General features: G+C 43.6%; 2 protein-coding genes across 3 annotated transcripts in view; one reads left to right on the top strand and one right to left on the bottom strand.

The window, feature by feature from the left end:
* Positions 1-21,856, bottom strand: part of ARHGAP44 (Rho GTPase activating protein 44) — a 240,279-nt gene that overhangs the window by 54,281 nt on the left and 164,142 nt on the right. The window lies entirely within an intron of this gene.
* LLGL2 (LLGL scribble cell polarity complex component 2) overlaps positions 1-21,856 on the top strand; it is a 35,144-nt gene that overhangs the window by 7,275 nt on the left and 6,013 nt on the right. For both annotated transcript variants that reach the window (XM_057423948.1, XM_057423947.1), the window contains 17 exons: positions 1,251-1,358; positions 7,772-7,873; positions 8,891-8,968; positions 10,227-10,342; positions 10,937-11,095; positions 11,868-12,030; positions 12,211-12,343; positions 13,151-13,205; positions 13,393-13,547; positions 17,018-17,235; positions 17,708-17,775; positions 18,770-18,923; positions 19,032-19,136; positions 19,227-19,519; positions 19,754-19,907; positions 20,831-20,981; positions 21,665-21,781. In XM_057423948.1, the coding sequence (XP_057279931.1) occupies positions 1,284-1,358; positions 7,772-7,873; positions 8,891-8,968; positions 10,227-10,342; positions 10,937-11,095; positions 11,868-12,030; positions 12,211-12,343; positions 13,151-13,205; positions 13,393-13,547; positions 17,018-17,235; positions 17,708-17,775; positions 18,770-18,923; positions 19,032-19,136; positions 19,227-19,519; positions 19,754-19,907; positions 20,831-20,981; positions 21,665-21,781 (2,296 nt within the window). In that variant the 5' untranslated portion in view covers positions 1,251-1,283. Of the gene's footprint in view, positions 1-1,250; positions 1,359-7,771; positions 7,874-8,890; positions 8,969-10,226; positions 10,343-10,936; positions 11,096-11,867; positions 12,031-12,210; positions 12,344-13,150; positions 13,206-13,392; positions 13,548-17,017; positions 17,236-17,707; positions 17,776-18,769; positions 18,924-19,031; positions 19,137-19,226; positions 19,520-19,753; positions 19,908-20,830; positions 20,982-21,664; positions 21,782-21,856 lie in introns of those variants that run through there.

Below are 21,856 nucleotides of genomic sequence, written 5' to 3'. Positions count from 1 at the left end.
TGCTACAGCTGAACCCAGGACACTGGTTTAAGTCATTAACCAAAGACCATCCTCACTGGCAGGAGCACACCGACAGCCACCTTGTTTGCCAGCTCTGCTGCTCCCCTCTGTACAGATCACTGTGAAAGCTCTTGTCTCTCCATCACCCTTCGGCCCCAAGGCCCTTGATCACTTGACAGACCCTTTGATGCTCCTGGTCCCTCTCTCAGTTGTGACACTAGTCTGCTCCCCACTTTGCTGTACCACTTCTGATGATGGCTTACCGTAAGGCATTTATATTGATTCTTCCTTGCGCCTCAGTAGTGCTGGCCCCCACTGTGCATGTGTTGTGTACGGAGTAGCTGGTAAATTGCAGTAATTTCCTGTCCAACAAATTAAAATACTCACTGGAGTGTCCTGTAGCTGCTTCATGACCAGCTGAGCGTGCTGTGCACTGGGAACGAGCTTGTGAGAGGTGGTCGGGGCAGGCAGGAGTGCTTTTGCCAACGTGACTTGTCAGGATGCAGTTTAAAGTTGGCAGAGCTTTACTTGCAGAAGGGAGATGTGAGAAGGAATCTTGAGTACTCTTGAGTATGAGGCTGTAGCCTGGAACCTCCAATGTGGTTGCTGGGTTGCAGGTCAGGTCTGATCTGTCCTGCTTGGACTCTCCCAGTGCAGTGAGATCCACTGAAAGGCTTGTGCTTAGAGCTCTGCACTGAACTGCAGGTGCAAGGTTTCCTTCCCTGCCCCCACCTTGAGCAGGGAGTTAGGCTTGAGTTTTCACCACAGCAAGTTAATGATTACTGCAGGCACCCGCAGGCAGTGCAGCGCCTTCCTGCTGTCCCCATGGAGTGAGCCCAAAGTGCCATTCTTTCTCTTTTAGCTGCATAGCTGGAGGCTTACCTGGCCTGAAAACTGATACTACTGAATGCTGCCTGTGAGCCCCGGAGTCAGCCTTTAGAGTGGGTTTGCCTGAATGTTTATGCAAATGCTGCAGTTTTGCTTGTCTGAAGTGGTCACAGAATGGCCGAGTGTAAAAACTCTTCTAAAATCCTCTTGGCTGATCCGTTACGGTTTGCTTTAGCGCTGTGAAAATGGTACCGTGCCGCTCCGGTGGGATCAGGTTTTTGTTACTCGATAGTGGTGTTGTCTCATTGTGTTCTGGCCGATTTGTATTACCTGCTAAACCAAACTAAACAGCCTCCTTCCTCTGCTTCTCAGGCTGCTCTTGTTTAATGGCTTTGGGTTGTTTTTTGTTTTTTTTTTGTTAGGATTTTTGTTGCCAAGATACTACAGCGAGGAAGATGAGAAGGTTCTTAAGACCCGGACATGATCCAGTGAGAGAGAGGCTTAAACGTGACCTTTTCCAGTTTAACAAGGTACGGCGCTTTCCTCAAACTCCACGGCACATGTGTGCAAGGCAGATCCCTCCTGAGCCACTGCACAGCGCAAACGGGAGGGAAAACTCCTAGAGTGTGGGTGGAAAAGTTACATTTAGGAGAGGTGGTTTGTTCTCTCTTTCAGTTCTGTCCTTTTTTTCCCTATGTGCCTGACGAGTTTTCTTCATGAGCCTGTTCTCAATTCTGGCTTTCCTCCTTTAGGAAGGATGTTGTCACGCTGTGGAGTGGCACTTGCTATAAGATGAGATCTGCACAGAAGCTTTTATATACTCTTGAGTATTCTGTAGCTTGTCCTGCTATGTACCGTGCGTGACTCCTTACGTTACAGGTAGTCTTTGCAGCACCACTATGAAAGTATATTTTCTAAATCTACAGAAAAGCCACAGCTTATGATGCAGCTGAATTCAGAGTTCTTTGTCTGTGCTTATACTTTGAGTTTATAAGTATACCTCCGCTTTTAAATACGAATTTAAAAGTCTGCAGCAGAAATGTGGTGGCACCGAGGCAGCACAATGGTCATTAATAATGAAGTTGTTATTATCTTAGTCTGTATCTAGGCTTTTTCCTCCCCTTTGTGAAGAGGGGAAAAACAATGGCTGTGCTATTTATCCAGCTTTCTGCGCCTTTTTCTTTTGAGCCCTGGCCAGGAACATAGTGCTTTCATCTTTGTAAATGCCTGCTATTAATCCATTGCTAGGCTAATGGCTACTTACACCTTTATTGGATATCAGAAATATATTTGTAGGTTTTGTATTTCGAAGGTTTAAATGGAATTTTGCTGAAAAGTATAATGGATAAATGAAGTCAGCCTAGGAAATAACCTCTTTGATTCATTAAAATTGTAGTGTAGAGATAGACTTAAAGTGGAACTTTGGATATTTGAGATGGATGATTTAATGTAATTTGGTACTAAACCACACCATTTCCATGCATACCTCCCTCCCACTGGGGAGACAAAAGGAACTCAGGAGTGATTCAGACCTATTTTCTGTTTGCTACCATGAGGGAATGCTAATGCAGATACAGTAAAAATTTCAGGGAGTGAAGACCAGGATGGAGTAGCTTGCATTCAGCTGAATGCAATGTCAGCTTCAGAAAAGACATCCAGGGATGGGTCAAAATTGCTTTTAAGTGTATGAAATTGTATATACCTTGGAAAATCCTTTGCTGTTTCAGGGATGTCTCTTCCTTGAATATGCTTTTCTTATGAGAAACCTTGGCTAAGCTTTACCTGTCAGAGACAGGCTAATTTGGATGATGCAAAGCAGGGTTGAAAGAACCAGCTGTTGCAGCAGAGGGAAACGTCCAAATATATTAGAAGTTGCTATCAGGATTTGTGACTCCATTTGATTCAGTCCTGAAGGTAAATATTGCATCTTGTTTCTAGGGAGACAGCTACTTTGGACACTTCTGAATGGTTTATTTTTATTAGCAACTTGGTAATGAAAGGCCTTGCAAAACGCATTTGCACTTTTAAGTCACAGTAACTTGTTCTTGTCTATCAAGAATCAGAAAGGGAATTAACATTATACCATTACATTATACCAGAATCTTTTACATTATACTTTTTTCTTGCATAAAGTTGTCTCATTTTCCAAGTCTTGTGTGTCCCATTCTGGTGTTTCCAGAGATAATGGGTCATTTGAAAGCCTGTACCCTTTGAATACAGTAAACATCTACTCACATCTAGGTAGACTGAGAAGATCTGGTAAAGTCAGACCTGTTGAAGGCTGTGGCTTCAAGCTGCCAAGAAATACAGCAGCTTGTGTGCTAAGACTGTCCTCCCCTTATGTGCTGGTAAAGCAAGAGCATTAGTGCTGGTGAGCAAGTTTTTAAACACTTGTTTGAGGTCTTTGAAACACTTCTGGTTAAGACCCTGCTTGGGAAATACTTTGTGGGACTATGAAGTTGCTGATGAGAGCAATGGGATGGTGTGTTTGCACCTCTGGTGTGTGGTGCTGGTAGTGACTAAAGCAAGGTCTGTACCTTAAAAGTGCTGGGGATTCCTGCCCTCGTTTTATTGTTTACACTGAAGTTGAATATGAATGTGTGATACCACACAAGTTGGTATCGTGACTAGGCCGTGCTGACCTAGTGATGGATTTCAGTTTAAGAAGACTTTCTGATTGGTGGTGGTTGATTTTTTCAATCATTTACTCCCCTGAGTATAAATAGCTTGTGATCTTTCTGCTGTTTGCCCCTTTGCATTTCTCTTCCAGATAAGAGGTCATCCAGGTGGTTTTAAAGGACTGATTGACCACTGGACTAGCTCTTTAAACTATCCTCAAACTCGTGTTTGTTTCACAAAACACCTTCCTGAATTCTGCCAGTCACTCAGCTTTGCATATCTGTTTGTATGAGTAAGAACTTCCCATACTTGTGTGTACCTGTTGCAAGAAACTGTTTTTAGCTCAGTGGATAGAATGAAGGATAAGGTATGTGGACTTGGCAGCCTACATCTTTTAAGTTTATTCTGCTTTTGGAAGTAGTATTTGGATGCCTTTGGCTCTGTCCAAGCCCTGCAGAACAAACATGTTCAGGCTGGCATTGTCAGACTAGATGATGGGTAAGACACAGGTGAACCAGCCTGTCTTACAGCTGAATGTTACCAAACTGGGAACATTGCATTTAATTTATGGCTTTGTGTTACCCCCCCCCCCCCCCCCCCCCCGCTTTCATTCTTCCTAACCCTTTGCTAATGGGCGTAATGGATAACTTGCATTAAATCTGAATTAGTGTCTATGCAAAGTAGATTTAACACATACAGGCTTCATTGTTTCTTCAGAAGACATCTTAACAAAGGTACGGGGCTTGTATTGCCTGTGGTTGGGATTGTCTCTGCTCTGTCATAAAACAATCTGAGAGGAGAAGTGGAGAGAAACGAAAGCGGGAGCCAGCGCTGGGTTTCGTCTGCGCAGCTCCAGTGTGGGCTGGGAAGAGCTGGGAAGTTCGGCCGCGCTCTTCCTGCGGTAAACGAGACCGAATGAGGCATCGCTGTTAGTGAATGCCGCTGAGGCTGGGCTCGCCTTTACCGGGGCTGACACGTCTGTGGTCTGAGGAAAGTGAAAAGGAAAGCTCCCACCTTTCCTCAGGGAAACAAAGGCCCTTTTGAGAGGAAGGGCTCGTCCTGGGCACCCTGGTTTCTTATTTCAGCTCTGCTGAAAGGCTCCATTGTCCCCTCCCCTGCCTTCTGCCCCCCCCGGCCCCTCACTGGGGTTGCCTGCTGAGCAGGTGAAGGAATGCTGCCCAGGGGAGGGGAGGGCAGAGGCCAGCAGGAAAGGTGACTCAATGTGATTGAACAGCTGGGTGCAGGTACAAGAGAGAGCTGGGTAGGCAGTACGGTGAATGTGAGTGCCTGGCCCCACTGATGGCCAGTACAGCCCAAAAGCCACCCCGATGCCTTTCTTGCCCTGCTGTGGAAACAAATGAGTGACATAGGAGGGAGTTACTTTCGTTATGTTGCAGGCATCTTGGTGAAGATGCAGAGCTGTCAGAAACCATTAGTACATTTACTGCATAAGCGGTTGTGTAGCACACTGTGGTTGTTACTAACACTGTTCTTGTGCTTCTGCATGTGATGCTATTTTCTGCAGTGGTCTTCTGTTACTAGCAGTTTACTCCTGGATATAATAGCTACTGTGGCTTTTGCAAATTTGTCTAGGATGGGGGAGGTACTTGAAATGTTCTATTGAAGGAAAAACTGGAGAAAAACTTACCCTCCTGTTATATTACTGAATGGTGTACACTCGGATATGCAGTTCATAGGTCTCATACTTGAAAATTAAAGCTTTTATTGACTTGTCTAATGTGTTTACAAATTAACAGATCAAACCCAAGATACAATTAGGCCAATATTAAGACTAGTATTGGCAGCTTCCTAACAGGCAGTAGAGTATCGTGTAAATCATGTTTGTTTATTATGAGAACTGTGGCTTAAAGCCTTATCTTCTGGGCTTGAAGAAATCTCAGAATAAACACTGTTTTTAATTGATGTTTCATGGAAAATGGCACCTAGATGTGGTGATGACAGGATAGTGACTGTGAACAAGCTGAAACTAAAAGTAACAGTGGAATTACACTGGTGTCTCCCTAACAAGTTCCTCACTCTGTTCTGGGGGAGAGGGGAATGGTGTCTATTGCCCATGCTACACCTGATCAATTACATGTCTGATTTATTGTCAAGACAACATGTTACCTTCTTCTCAGAATTGTATGCCATCACTTCATACTTCCACAACAAGGAAGCTTTTCTGTGTTGTCTCAGTAGCTATTGTGGTACAGAGAAGTTCCTCTTTGCCTGTGCTGGATCGGAAGATTGCCATGTTTCAATGCTACGTCCATAGATAAGTTCCTGATTTCATACAGTCTCCTCTAGGAAGTTTTACATGTGTAGCTAAGCAAAAGTGACATTAAAAAGATTGACTTGTCAACATCTGTTTCTAATAATACAAACTTAACACTTAAATTATCTTCTTAGAATATAAATAAGTGAGGCTGGAGATTAACTATGAGATTAAGTTATCATAAAGGGAATTAAGCTCAGTGCTCTTAGAGCCAGTGCTACTAATCTTAATCTATTATATATAAAAGACTAAAAATTAGTATCTACTCCTTTACCCAGTCTTATAAGCAGAAAACTGGGAAATGATCCAATATTTCCTGGTTTTTATCCCTAGAATGGCTCATCTTCCCCTAGTAGGACCTCATACTGGGGTAGCTGATCTTTAGAGGAAAGACGTCTGTATTTACAGTGTATGAATTGTGATTAAATGGCTAAAGCTGAAGCAGTCTGGTAGACTGGAGTCAGCCACATCCTCCTCTGCCCATGTCTTTGAGTGGGAACAGTAAAAAGGCATTAAACTGCTCCAGCAACTGGGGGCACCTCAGGCTAATGAGGTGACCACAGAAATGAACCTGGCTACCACTATCACTATCCAGATCATTATCCAGGAAATAAAATGTTACTTTTAGGTTGAATAAACCATAAAGCCAAGTGATGAGCTCTGTCTCAAAGACGTGATGGAAAAGAGGGTGGCAGTGAGGTACAAGTGCTTATTTTTCTAGATGAAAGAGGGTTCTCTGCTTATTATATTTTTGGGTTTTTTTTTTGTGAATGGTTCCTGTGCTGTTTTGTTACAAAGTCCTGTTCTGGAGCTGAGCAGTTTGCCTTAGAAGAACATATTTTTGCAGAAGCTGGGATGGTAACGATAACTGTTTTTTTTGAAGTCACCCTCTTCACATGCTGCATGTTGTTGAACACTCATGCATACTTGTTTTGTCTAAACAATGATAATCGCTGTACATTAGCACTTCTAAAAACTTGTCTGAGCTATTTTACAAACAGCTTGGTTGCATCCTGGCAGCGTATTACTGCATAGTGTGTGAATGTATCAGTGATGCTAAGTGTGGTGTTTACAACATGCTCCAAATCTGCTTGGTACAGGGTAAACTGCCCTTTAGGGAAGCCACTGATGCCAAGCAATGCACTGTTTCCCATGTTAGGGACTGACATCTTTTCAGTACAAAATGGCTTTGAATGACTCTGAGGTGTGCTAGCAGGCTCCTGCTCCAGAAAAATTCCAGGGTTCCTTGTGCTACTCTGAAAAATGAGTATCGCAATAGAATCCCAGACTGGTTTGAGTTGGAGGGCCTTTAAAACTCCTCCAGCTCCAACCCCTGCCACGGGCAGGGACACCTTCCACTAGAGCAGCTTGCTCCAAGCCCCCGTGTCCAACCTGGCCTTGAACACTGCCAGGGATGGGGCAGCCACAGCTTCTCTGGGCACCCTGTGCCAGCGCCTCAGCACCCTCACAGGGAAGAATTTTTTCCTTAGTGAAGAATTTTACCATTTACATTTCTTGACTGCCCCATAGAAAATCTGTTTAGTTTTCTTGAAAAGCACTGATGTTCACCCAATAGTTCTTCATAGATTTGTACTGTTTCTTGATGTCAGTCAGCAAGAGGAGGTCATGCAGGCTGACCTGTGTGGAATTTGGCAGATACAGCTGCAGTATTTTTGTCAGACTTTGAAATCGTGCTGAGCGGTTGGTTTACAGATGCAGAGTTGATGCGGAGTGATCAGTGTGGTGGCTGAGTAAGCTGTGCTAATGCAGAATTATTTATAACCTTAACATAAGGAGCTGCTTGGGTTACTGTTTTCAGACTATTCTTTCATTTCATTTACACTTCTGCACATCCTGGCTTCTTGGAATAGATTTATCCTTAGGCTCTGGTTGAGCAAATATAACCTACTTTTTAACACTTTTCAACAGAAAAGGTACCATTAGTGCTATGTTTCAGACTGCTCCACCATATTTAACTTCTGGCTTTTGTCTGTGTACAACAATGCCCTTGAAACGTGCTGATCATAATCTTTTCTTTCTCCCTGCCAGACTGTGGAACATGGATTTCCCCATCAACCTAGTGCACTGGGCTATAGCCCGTTTCTCCGCCTCATGGCCATTGGAACGCGATCGGGAGCCATTAAACTGTATCTTTTGGACAACTTTGGCCGGGTTTCTCTGACCACATCAGAACGTGCAATTTTGAAGAGACTATAAAAAATCAGACTGAGTATAAATCTGCAGGCAAGGGTTACCTGAATGAGGACCAGTTTGCCTAGGTTTGAAGTGATTTTGGTCTGATCAGAATGGGATTATCTTGCCCAGAGGTGAAGTATAGTTCCAACAGAAGCTGAACCAATGTGGATGTTAGACAAGACTCTTTGCTGTTGCTCTGCAGAAGGTCAGACTAGATCTGGCCTGCATTTAGCAGCCCTTTCTGTTGTAAATTCCAGCGTTGGGTAGATATTTGTGGCAGATTTCCTTTTTTTTTAAAAAAAAAACACCAAAACCAAAACAAACCAACAACCCCCCAAAAAAAAACCAAAACCAGCAGTTCTGTCTCCCAGGTTAAACCTGGGGTCAGGAGCACTTCATCCTGAGGCTCCACCGTCCCGGCATTATAGACCTAAGCATTGAAGGTAGTGACTTTTTTAGCTATGTCCAGTCCCATTGCAATGTGTGGTTCTCGAGGCACGGCACCAGCTGGGCAAGCTGTAAAACGGGCAAATCACTCAGCCCAGACAGGAAAAGTTGGTGTTCCCACTGCCTGCTTCATCATTCATTCCTGGTGTGTCTGTGTTCGGAGGCTGGGCTCCACAAGCGGGCGGTAGCATCTGTCTCCTGGTTACAAATCAGTTAGGCAGGATTGTAGTGTCTGGCAAACCACCACTAAACATCTCTGGGGAAGCTGAGGGTCCAGGCACCTCTTCTGCATACCCTCAAAGGAGTATGAAGTGAGCTTCCATGTTCTGTAGTGTGTGTGACCTGCCACACGCATATAAAAGCAAAGGAGATTTGCATTGGTTCTTTTCAGTCCAGATTACTAACAGTAAAATATGGTTTCAAACTAAGCTCTTTTCATGTTGCTTGCTAACAAGCTTCTTACCAATTAATTGTAGCTGTGGGTCATCTTAAATACTGTAGATCCTCAACTAACCCTTCAGATACGGTGCTCCTGGGGTGGAGTTCATGGGTTTACATGAAGAAAACAATACTGTAATGCAGATTCACTTTATACCTGATCAGGTAAGTGTGTTTTCAGTACCTCTGTGACTTACAAAGACCTCTCTTAAACAGGTGTTGTTTGTTCCAGGCAGCTGGGCCCTTATGACCAAGTGCATTCAAATGCTGCCTGTTCGGGAATGCTTATCCCAGTGTATTTTGTGCTTGCAGCGGTATTTGTTGCTGTGGAGATCCTCTGTAAAGCTTAGGAGTAGCTTTATTGTTTGTAACTGTTAGTCATGTATCTCAAACAACATACTGGGAGTGGTAATAAGGCCAGAGTAGCTCAGGCAATCTGCTACAGAAGTGAGAACTTTTTGCAGCCCGTATTCTTTCAGTAGGACTGGGTGGTGCAGAGCAGTAAACAGGAGCTGCTGCTGAAGTGCCTTGATTGTTTTCAGGAGTTCAGAGCAGTGCCGCTAACCTTGCCTCCTGTTGAGCTTGTTGCCTTTGTGTTCTGGGGTATTGAAGCTTGCTCCTGGGGATCGCTGAACAGTTATTGCCACAAACTAAAATTAGGAAGGCAGAGCTTTCCACGTGTCTGGTGGCTGCATAACCACTTTCCCGTCCCTTGGCTGGCAGACTGGTGTCTTGGCCGCATACTGTTTGCTTGATGGCCCCCGTACAGCATGAGTGGCCTCTTTATGAGAAGGATTTAATTCTTGAGGTGGTTTTTGGTGTCTGTCTGCTTAAATAATGGTATAAGCTGAAACTCCCACGGGGAGTGTTGCACCAGGTGTGGCTTCAGCAGGTAAAATGCTTCAGTTTGAACATACAGCCAGCAGGGCTGGGCTCATAAAAGGACTCTGACACAACCCTGCAGAATGAGGTTGGACATGAAGAATGCAAGGAGTGTGGTGTAGTAGAGTGTATCAGCCCCACCCAAAGCTGGGGTGTGTTGCAGCAAACCACACCAAGTGCAAGCAGCCTGTAGCTGCCCTGCTGAGCTTCACAGCACAGGCTGATGGCTCTTGAGAACCTAAATCCTTGTCACCCAACTCACTGATAACCTGTGCCTTTATCCTGTATAAGAGGGTTTTTAGCCTTTAGGCTGCTTCTTGTCTCTCCTACTCTTCACCCCCCACCTCCCCTCAAATCTCTTGCTGTGAGCTAACAGCTGTGCTGCAATAAGTATTCACTGCTATAAAAAACTGTGGCTGGCTACCCAGTCCTGTTCTGACAAAGATTATGAACAGCAGCAGCGTTACTGCTAGATTCACTGTGTTATATTTAATACTGTGATTCTGAAAAAAAAAAAAAGCATATTGTGTGGGTTTTGTAGTGCCAGCTGGTGACATTGCTGGATGACAACAGCTTGCACCTCTGGAGCTTGAAGCAGCATGGTGGAGCCTCTGAGCTGCGGGAGGAGCATCGCTTCACACTGAAAGGACCGCCTGGGTAATCTGCAAGAGATGTTTTGAGCTTGTCTGGAGATAAGCAAGTTAGAAAATTCTGCTGTTGTTCTAGGTAGAGCTTGTCCTGTTCTTACAGACTCACTCCTCTGACTCTATTAAAGGGTCATCCATGGAAACCAGACAGGAGTTGCCTGGGAGACCATCTCTTATACCAGTGTAAAGGGTGACATGATTTTTAATATCGTGCATCCACTTCTGTGTGTACAGGAGCTGTAAATCTTAAGGTTAAGTAAATCTAAGCACCCCTTAAGTCAGAGTTTAAAATATTAGTATGGTTTTAGTTTCACTTGATCTTGCCAGTTGAGGGTGAGCTAGTTTTAGGTCCTTTGGGGACACTTAGTAAGAGAGGCTTCTGTAAAAAGGCATCAGCATCTTTCTTCATGTGCTTGTCAAATGTCTTTTGATGTAATTTATCTTAAAGATAGTGTTTTCTGCCTTCCAAAAAGTCATGCCTGGCTCAATCTCTGCCTATAAAACAAATGACACTTGTAAATATCCCCGTTGAGTAGTTAGCTCTCTTGAGTGCAGTACCGAGTCTTTTTGCGTGCAGTTGAAGAGTGTTTCTTTGCTTCCCCAGGTCTCCACCGAGTGCCACGCAGATAACAGCTGTCCTTCCCCATTCCTCACGGGAAGTCCTGTATCTTGGCACAGAGAGTGGCAACATCTTTGTAGTGGAGCTTCCATCATTCAGAGTGCTGGAGGACAGGACCATAACCTCTGAGGCTGTGCTGCAGCGGTGAGTGAGCAGACGGGTACTGCTGTGTAGAGCTGGAATGCCATTAGCAGACACATCCTTTGTTAAAATGTCACCCTAGATTATTTACTGGGGCCTCACTGTTGTCCAAATCTGCTTGACTCCTGTGAAAGGAACTTTTGGTCCTGGTGTCTGTTAAGCAGCGGTTTCTGTCCTGTCAACTGGTACTGTCACCATGGAGGCACAGCATATCGACAGAGTGGTACAGGAGAGACTTGGAGTAAATCTGCAGACCTTGTGCCTTGTCCCTGGTGTTTACTTCTGCAAAAAAGCATTACATTTAGCAAATCATCCATGTGATTTTTTGACCATTAGTGAAACTTCTGATGCTGCTTTTTCCGCTGAGTTTTTTGTCACTTTCCGATTTAAGTGCTGGTGAAAACTGGCCTAATTCATGTCCCTGTTGTTTCCTACTGACATTTCCGCGTTAGTGTTATTCTGTAAGGGTACCAAGAGAGTAGGGTGGCCTATTCAGACTGTATTTACATTCCTGGGATCCAGTCTTGGAATTCGTTATAAACCCTGGCTTTTCCATAAAGCAAGTGGGACTGGATGCATGTTCATGTGGAGGCCTGGTGTGATGTCTTATGTAAGATTTTTCTCCTGCTTTTGAAGGATTTGAGGAAAGATCGTACTTATTCTCACCTGTTTGAACTTTTTGTTACTTAATTTCTCCTTCTTACACCTTAACTGTTATTACAGTCAGATTATACCTGGAATAAACTTTCCTTGTTTTTCTCTTCTGCTTCTGTAGGGTACCAGAAGATTACTGTAACAGGCGATCATGTGAATTGGTGGAAGCCCTTCAAGAACATCCTAAGAACCCTGATCAGATCCTGATTGGATACAGCAGGGGCTTGATTTTCCTCTGGGACCTGCAGAATAACAAAGTGACACACCTTTTCCTGGGCACTCAGGTATTCATTTAACCCAAAGTCAGTTCAGCAGGGGAGGAAGGGATCTCCCCTCTTAGGCACTCTGAAGACAAGTGTGGGTGCAGGGGGAGCCTGACAAAGCTTCTTTCCTTTAGTAAGAATGCATTGGTTTTGGGGGGGTTAACAGCTCTCTGGAGAGCTGTCGCATATCTTTCTCTTCAGCAACTGGAGAACCTCTACTGGCAGAGGGATGGCAGTAAATTCGTTAGCTGTCACTATGATGGAAGTTACACCCAGTGGCCAGTATCCAGTGACAACAGGCAGCCTGAGCCCCTGGAACACCTTGTGCCTTATGGTCAGTAAGTGAGGTTTAATTATTGCATATTTGTCTAAACTCATTTTGAGCTTGTGTAGGATATTCAAGCTGTGTTCTCCTAGTGTTTAATCGTAATGGCAAAATGCAGAGCTGCCTTTTGAATGGTTCATGAGCCTAGGCTAAGGGATTTCAGTCCAGTGTTTTCCTCAGGTTTTTAAACTCCTTTATGTTGTAGATGTCTGTCCTGAACATGGAGAGCAAATGTGCTGAAGAAATTAGTGCCCTTTATGAAGAGTGTTGGTGATTCAGTTCTTTGTTCAGTTCAAGTGTCCTGTTCAGCAGGAGTTACTTGGATCATCTGTAATTAATAGTGAGCTAAGTGTACTTTTTTGTTGACCTGAGCAGTGATGAAATGAAGCCTCTGATTTACTGAAACTCAACAAATGGGGATGACCTAATCTTTCAGGCAGAAAGAAAGATTCTAAAGCTCTGAAGAAGCTTCTAAAGCTCTGTTGCCTTTACATTAGTTTCAGGAATGCCCATGTTTTTTATAGTCCTTTCTAGTTAATCACCTTCTACAACAGCACTTCCACTCCCTGTTAGCCATCAGCAGCAGGGTTCAAAACTTCCTCTGAGCCTAAGCCCTCATTTTGCTGGGGAGTCCTGTGGTCAGTGTGTCCCAGAAGACTTTCTGATGTGGCTTGGTCTGGGGAGGAGGTGGTGGTGCCTGCTAATTCAGGTGGCTCCCCTTGGCTTGGAGGTAGAGGTGACCTCGGTGAAGCAGAATAAGGAACTTCACGTAAATATGTGCTTCTTGAATTACAGCAAATAACTCTGTTCCCTTAGGTCCTTTTCCTTGCAAGGCCATCTCCAAGATCTACTGGCAGACAACAAAAAATGGGTGAGTTTGTGGTGTATCCCTTCACTTTTAGCTGTTTCAAGGCATTTAAAGGGTGCTGCATCCTGTCCTGTAAGAGCCCTTTAGAGGAACATTTTAAGTGTTTTTTAGAATATTTGACTTGTGTCATGTCTTTGAAATTTGCTTGCGGCTTGCTTCAATGTACATCGCTAACTCTCTTCCTCTTAAGGCTTCCTTACATTATATTCCAAGGAGGGATGCCCCGGGCTAGCTATGGTGACCGGCACAGTATCTCTGTTGTCCATGGCAGTCAGCAAACAGCCTTTGACTTCACATCACGGGTGATAGACTTCTTTATAATCTTCAGTTCGGAGCCTACTGCAGGTATGTGATGAAAGGAAAATACTGAAGAATTGGAATAACTGTAGGCATGTGGATATCTGCCTGGTGTAAACAGCATATAAAATACAATAAGGAGGTCATTTTTCTGCAGGTTTTCTGAGACTTTAACAGAAAGTCATAGAATCTTTTAGGGTAGAAAAGACCCTTAAGATGAGTCTAACCGTAGAAAAGATTTGCCATTGGAAAGTGTAAAATACTGGTATAAAGAATGGGCTGGTTACAAATGCCATACATTCCTCAAAAAATTAAGCTACGCCATTAATGAGAAAAGATCTCTGAAGTTCATGTCTCTGTAAACTGGACAGTGGACATAACCAGGTTGTGAAATGAGGATCTAAATATTGCTGTTTGGAAATAACACTTCAAAGGAGGCAATAATTAAAACCAGAATTTACTCCTACTGAGGACTACTCCTACTATTTCTTTTAATTACTACCTATATTTATGACTAGGGCTCTTGGTAATAAATCAGCAAAGGCTGACACAGAACCAAGGGCCAGTGTATAGAGAACTTAATTTACTTACTGCCAGTGAACATGAATGTAAGCAGTTCTAAATCTAAATAGCACGTGTTCCGCAGCTTGCGTTGAGCTTCTCAGATTCTTGCTTTTGTTGAAGAGCTTTGCTTCACTTATTTCCAGCGAAATTGTAATATTCTTTATTTTTGTGGAATTATAAAGGATTTTCCTCAGGAACTGTTTGTCTAACACTGGTGCAGTTCTTGCTTCTGGTTAACTTGAAGTAACCAAGTAAAAAATGCTATTTCAAGCTTCACAAATGTGCAGTAATGGGATTTGGGTTAGACCAGATTGCAGAAGTCTGTAGATGCTTTTTAGAAGCTGGTACTCAAATCTTCTGTTGGTGAATCTTGTCAGGCTTTCTAGTTTCTGGTTTGCCTAGTAGACTAGTTTCCAAACTTCTCTCTCATACGTGCTGCCCGTGGTGGTGGTGACAGCTCCCCGCAGGCATGGGCATTCAGGTACACTGGTGCAGGTTGGCTCCCTCAGACCACAGATCCAGGGGGAAAGTCAGCATAAAGAGAGAGCTTTTGGATCCCTCTCTGTGTTTGTTCCTAGACCTTAACAGACCCTCCCAAGTCTCTGAAAAGGAACCAGTAAAGGCATAGGCAGAATGTAACTGAGATGCACTGGAGTGGGTTGCCCAGAGAAGTTGTGAGTGCTCCATCCCTGGTGGTGTTCAAGGCCAGGTTGGACAGAGCCTTTGGTGACGTGGTTTAGTGTGAGGTGTCCCTGCCCATGGCAGGGGGGTTGGAACTGGGTGATCTTAAGGTCCTTTCCAACCCTAACTATTCTATGAAGTACATGTATGTGTTTGTTATAGCTCTTTCCCTACACAGCACTGCCTTTTATAAGCATCTTCCAAATATGCAGAACGTGTAAGTCTAAACCTTCAAGCTTGAGGTACTGTTTAGCTTTAACCATTGAAGAAACTAGACTATTTGACTTTTTGTGGAGTTGTCAGAGCTGAGATTATAGAAGATGGACAAAAGTATCTAAAAATGAAAGAAATAAATCTGAGGTTTTTTGGGTAGGCGATTGACTTCTTGAAGTTGAATTCCTGGATATGATTAGAAGCCCTTTAGGATGAAGTAACAACTTAACAGGCTTTATAGTATGCTTCCTAAGGGTTGAATTCTCTAGTTAACAGGACTTCTAGAGGGCACCGACTGGAGCTGCTACTGAAGCTGTTGCACCTAGATGAGGAAGGTTTTTTCCAATAAAATGAGGTTTCTGTGGTTGACAAGCTTCCTTGTGGCTGATTGCCTAAGCTTAGTGGGTCTATGCAGCTTGCTTTTTTTGCCCTTAAGCAGTCTTCCCTGCAATGACAGTATGAAGGTATTAATTGTACACCGAAGCCACTTAATTTAATAAGCACAAAGCTTATGCATTGCAGCATGGTGGTAGCAGGTGACTTTCCACCACCCTGAATATGCTGTGGAAACAATTTTTTAAAGGCTGGCCCTTCCTGTTTTCTTGTTTTTTAAATTAGCATGTGGATGAGTGTATGGCAGTCATGACACATTCTAGTATGCCTGCTACTTCAGCAGCTTGAAGTAGATTCTTGCCATAAGCAATGACCTCAGATGTGTGCCTTTGCAAGAAAAAAAAATAGAATTAAACCAGAGTGTATTTGGTTAATGTTGGCAGCAGCAGTCAGAGTGCAGGGCTGACCATGCATAGTACAGCTATGGTAGTATTTATTCTATTCAGAAGTCCTGCAGATGATGGCACATAAGAAAGCAAAGTAAAACTACATATAAAAGACTTTCTCATGAACAAACTGAACTCTTACTGAGCTACAGCTGTGGCTAGACAGACGTGAAACATGAGGTGCCTTAACTAGAGTGAGGCCAAGTACTAATTACTTGAAATTAATTTTGCTGAGTGAACAGTGTTGGTATGTGCTTGCATATAGATGTGCTGTATCTTGCAAGTATATTCCATGTAATGAACTAAAGAAGGGAAGTAAAAGTATAAGTTATCAGGGAAGGTCAGGACAATGTTGCTAGTTTGCTTGTGGCTCACTGTATATTACCCCTCCTCTTGCAATGTGACACATTAGTGATGCATTCACTTAGATTTCTGTAGCTATGTTAAATATTGTTGGTGTCAACTGATTTGTGGTTTTGGTTTTCCTCACCAGCTGCTATTGTGGCTCTTGTGAATGTTCCTGCCAAAACGTTGTACACTAAATATTTTTTGCTTTAATTCTAGGCGTGATGAAAAATCTTAAATTCTTGATTGTCAGGTGTCATCTGTAAAGTTACATAGACAAGATTACAAATTAAATCTGTTAAATATACATATGAATATATATTACATGATGTGCACACTCTTAAAAAAAAGAAAGTCCAGAGGATGTGTCACAACATATGAGAAGCAGGGCAAATGAAAAGTAAGAGAGCTGAATTGTAAATACTTGTCAGTTCAAGCAGAGAAGCATTCTGCAGACCCACGGCATTACTGTGTTTAAGCAGCTTAGCCTCAGTGGACTCTGGGCCTAACCCAGTACTTAATGGGTCACTGCTGGGATGTTTATGTGTCTGTCCACCCCATGCTGGTCATTAGCAGCAGGTAGAGTCCTTGGATTTCAGGCTGTTAAAATGGTGAATCTGAATTTGTTTTATTTAGCCACATATGTTGTTAACAGATTTCTTGATTTTGCAGTGGAATCTATAATGAGTCACTCTGACAGTCCCAGGAGGGCTGTAAAGCAACATGAATTTGCAGTAAAACTACTGGTATCTTGAAAACTATTAATGTCAGTGCCTCAGTAGGCCCAGTTAACATAGAAGCAGTTAAAAGATTTGCCAACAAAAATGCTTGTGTTAGAACTCTGATAGCAGTTTTCAAATAAGCCTGATGGGAAGCTTGTTTCTCTTAACCTTGGATAGTCATTTTTGTCAGCCTGAATGAATCTTGTTCCTGCAGAGTTTGATGACCCTTCTGCTATGGTGGTGCTGGCAGAAGAAGAGCTGGTAGTTATAGACTTGAAAACTGCAGGCTGGCCAGCAGTCCATCCTCCATACCTGGCTTCTCTCCATTGCTCAGCTATCACCTGCTCACACCACATCTCCAACATCCCGCTCAAACTGTGGGAGAGAATTATCAGTGCTGGGAGCAAGCAGAACATTCACTACTCAAATATGGTATGGCAGCTTGTCATGGTTTTAAATGGATGTGGGTTCCCATGCATTTAAGAACAGCATGACTGCTTGGAATGTGGGTGGTCTGTGCTGCTAACTGCATGTGAAGGGATGAGTCCTAACAGACGTTGTCCTGCCCCTTAATAGGGTTGAGAGAGGCTTTTTCCCAGAGCACCACCAAGGCAGTTACTCACACCGGGGGATTAAAATGTGGTGGTTTTTTTCTGGCTCTGACAAGCTAGAAGGAAAGTCTGAGTGTTTCCACTTTCGGCACAGCTTCTTGAGGAAGTATGTAGAATGTCTCTTAGAAAGCACAGCTAGTGTCAGAACAGGAACATTTAATCCAAACAAAAGCTAACAGCATGGACTGTTTCACTACCACTTGGACTGAAGTTCATGCTCCCCTGCTGACTGCATATGCTCTTCTCACTGTCACTGCCTAGGAAGTCACAGTCTTCCCTTAATGTATTTGTAGCCGTGGCCGATTGATGGTGGCACCAGCATAGCTCCAGATCCTCCACAGAGGGACTTGCTTCTAACAGGGTATGTACTTAACTGATAACAATCAAGGAGCCCTTTCCAGTTTCTGTTCTTCCTTTTGAACTAACTGAGGCTTTCCCATGAGATTCAAGTCCACTCATCTCCTAGTGAGAAGGCTGCAACTTTACAGTGCAACTCCTCAAAGCTGGGTTGCCAGCTTTGTACAGCTGATTCTGCTACAACTGAGTTAACAGATTGTGATGACCACAGATAATGTGTGAAGTTGGCTTCTTTGTTGTTCTGATGTCATCCATCCCCCCCACAAACACCAGTGTAGAAGTGCATGCAGTAATCCAAACTGATTCAAAGGGAACAGTGTAAAGCAGAGCTTAATCTTGCAGGTTTTGAAGCATTTTATCTCCGTACCTTACACTGTCCTAAATCTCAAAAAAGAGGTTAGCTTGGACTTCTGTCAGCTCTGATGAGCATGAGCAAATCTAGCTAAGTGGTGGAAGTAGCAAGAGATTGTCTCATCCCATAAACATGTTTGGATTTTGGTTTTTTGTTTTTAAAAAGCACTTTTAAAAATTTCAGTGGCTGTTTTTCAGACTTCATTCTTGATGCAGCACTGTGCTAGAAGTCCTTCGTTTTCACCTGGGGAACTAATATTGAAGCTTGATTTCTTTCTTTCCCTCCCAGTAGTAGAACTTTTGTGAGCCTGAGTTATTCCTTCTTTATGCTAAGCTTTTTTTTTTTTTACTTTTCAGAGCTTTTTGGAGAAATCTTAAATTGTGTGTGGGTGTCAGAGCCTTGGAAACACACTGGATTCAAAGTTAAAAAAAAACCCAACAAAAAAAAACAACATAAACAAAAAACCAAACCCCACAAAAAGGTCCACAAAATCTTTCTCTGGAAGCTCTAAGTTGCTACAGCTCAGGGCTTTGTAAACCACGTGGTTTCATTTTTGGTGTGTTTTTTCCCCCCTGTTTTACCATCCTCGGCTAGGTGCTGTGCTGTTCTCCTGTATGATGTGTTTCTGTAACCCTCCCCACTGCAGGCATGAAGATGGCACTGTGAGGTTTTGGGATGCGTCTGGTGTCTGCTTACATCTCCTTTATAAGCTGAGTACAGTGCGAGTATTCCTCACGGATGCTGATCCCAATGACAATATGAACACCCTAGGTGAGGATGAGTGGCCTCCGCTTCGCAAGGTGAGATAGCTGGTGCTTGTAGGAGCTTTTTGAAAACCTGAGGAGTTGTAATTCCTGTCCTAGTTAATGCAGCTGCAAAGATCAGCCACTGTGCATTCTCTTGCATAGGTTGGGACCTTTGACCCTTACAGTGATGATCCTAGACTTGGGATCCAGAAGATCTACCTGTGTAAATACAGTGGATACTTGGCTGTAGCTGGTACAGCAGGACAGGTATTCAAATAAAACAGTCATAATAAACCTTGCTTTTAGTGCAGGTTTGTCACAGTGTATCCTGGAGATATGTTAAAATTTGAATTTCAGGTACTGGTGATGGAACTGAATGATGAAGATGCAGAACATGTTGTGGACCATGCTGAAGCAGATCTTCTGCAGGACCAAGAGGGCTATCGATGGAAAGGTCATGAGAAACTAAAAACTCGGGATGGACCTGTTCGATTTGAAGCTGGTTTTCAGCCATTTGTCCTTGTCCAGTGTCAACCACCAGCTGTGGTCACCTCATTGGCCCTTCACTCTGAATGGAAGCTTGTGGCCTTTGGTACCAGTCATGGTTTTGGGCTTTTTGACCACCAGCAGAAACGACTGGTCTTTGTCAAGTAAGTGTCTTCTTTCCATGAGGTCTGTGGTAATCCTCTGTTAAAGATAGCCTGGAATTGCTAAGAAAGTGATTTCTTGAGATCAGTCAACATAGCAAGAAGCCCTGCCTCTATGGACTCTGTCTTCAAGGACACACAAGCAAGTTCTGACATCTGTTTGTGTCCCACTGGACTTTTTGAGAGTGATTGCCACCCAGTAGAAAGTGACCGTGTGCCTCCTGTCACCCTCTTCAGGTGTACGCTGCATCCCAGTGACCAGTTGGCCTTAGAAGGCCCACTGTCTCGGGTGAAATCCTTGAAGAAGTCCCTCCGTCAATCATTCAGGCGGATCAGAAGAAGCCGTGTGTCCAGTAGGAAGCGACGAGGAGGTAGTGGAAATGCCTCAGAGGTGAGTGGTCATTTTTGGAGTCTTGTCGGTTTACAGCTTGGAGCATTGTCGTGCTTTAAGCCTAGCAGGTAACTCAGCACCAGGTATCTGCTTGCTCACTTTTCCCTCCCCCCTCCCCCCCTTCCAAGTGGGATCGGGAGGAGGATTGAAAGAATGTAAACCCCACGGGTTGAGATAAAATCAGTCCAATAACTAAAGTATAATACAAAACTACTACTATTACTGCTACTAATAATAATCATGATAAGGGGGGAAAAAAAAAAGGCAATAAACACAAGTAATGCACAATACAATTACTCAGCACCCACTGACCGATACCCAGCCCGACTCAAGCAGCAATCTGGGCCTTCTGGGTGATTCCCCCTAGTTTCTATACTGAGCATGATGTGCTGTGGTATGGAATACCCCTTTGGCCAGTTTGAGTCAGGTGTCCTGTCTCTGTTTCCTCCCAGCTTCTTGTGTCCCTCCTCACTGGCAGAGCATGAGAAACTGAAAAGTCCTTGATCATCAGAGTAAGCATTACTTAGGAACAGCTAAAACATTGGTGTGTTACCAGTGTTATTCTCAGACTAAATCCAAAACACAGCACTGCACCAGCTACTAAGAAGGAGAAAAATAACTGTTACAGCTGAACCCAGGACAAGCATGCGGGGTCCTGATTAGACTGCTGAGAGCAGGACGTGGTCTGCAGTCCTGCTATGGTACCGGTAGCTATTGACGTAAGAGCAAAAATGGCAATTTCTGATGCTGCTCTGTTAGTCATGTTTTTAGAGGAGATGTAGTCTATAGTTGATCATGGGATGTAGGATGCACTGGTTCACTGGTATGATGATGCTTTCCCTTTCTATTGCTGCCACTTTCACTATCTCTCGTTCTTCCCCATGTCTTTGCCTGACTGACAGAATGTCTTGTCGTCTTTGAAGGTGCAAGAAGCCAATGCCAAATTTGACCAAGACACATTGCAGGAAATGGAACTGGCTCCAGTCCAACGGAAGATTGAAGCCCGCTCTGCAGAAGACTCTTTCACTGGCTTTGTGCGAACCTTATATTTTGCTGATACCTTCTTGAGAGACAGTGAGTAGAACATACATCTTTCTTTTCTTCCGAATAGATTTTTACTCCTCCTGCCAAGGAATGTATTAGGATTTACTGCCAGGAAAATTTGGCATCTCTTGTGTCCTACTTTGTCGATGCTGAAAAACTAATATAGAACAAGAGCATATGTTGTCATGCAGAATTATTTAGCCATTCTGGCTTCTGGTTAATCCAAAGCAAGCAGTAGTGCATCTTTGGATGCAGCGTTTATGTGCAATTTTAAAATGTGCTGGAATGACATCTGACTTTTTAGTGCAAGGTATTTTCTTTGTCTCATTACTCTAAATTCCACCCCTGCCCCCAGCAGAGCCTTTTGATCTTGGTGAGGGTAGTGGCTGGTTGTGCATCAGAGCCCAAACTGTACCTTGCACAAATTTACTCTGCTCACATGGGATATAAATATATGAAAACTGGATGCAGCAGCTGTGGTGTCTGATTGAAAACAGCGCTGCCTTGCCTTTACTCACAAGCCATGTCCTTTATCAGGGCTGCTGATATGCATGTATTGGGAAAAGAAGTGCAAGAACCTGTGGTTTCCATGGCAAATCTGCCCTAACATATTGATACTCAGGGTGTTAACAGAGCAGGGATGTGTAGTGGAAAGCAGTTATCCAAGGATGTCACAGATGGTGCCTTGCTCATGAGCCTTCTTGTTGCTCTAGGCTCTCGCCACTGCCCATCCTTGTGGGCAGGCACCAATGGAGGTACAGTCTATGCCTTCTGTTTACGTGTTCCTCCAGCAGAGAGAAGAATGGATGAACCTGTCAGGGCAGAGCAGGGTAAGTATGCCTTGTGAAAACAAAGTCCTAGTGGATGTGAGCTATCGCTCATATAACCAAGAGTTGCATACAGAA

The sequence above is a fragment of the Pezoporus wallicus genome, unplaced genomic scaffold (genome assembly GCF_028554395.1).
Source record: "Pezoporus wallicus isolate ANWC-B61680 ecotype Strahan unplaced genomic scaffold, APGP_CSIRO_Pwel_v1 contig_7876, whole genome shotgun sequence".
NCBI classification, from domain to species: domain Eukaryota; kingdom Metazoa; phylum Chordata; class Aves; order Psittaciformes; family Psittacidae; genus Pezoporus; species Pezoporus wallicus.
This window is presented reverse-complemented; position numbering and strand designations above follow the sequence as displayed.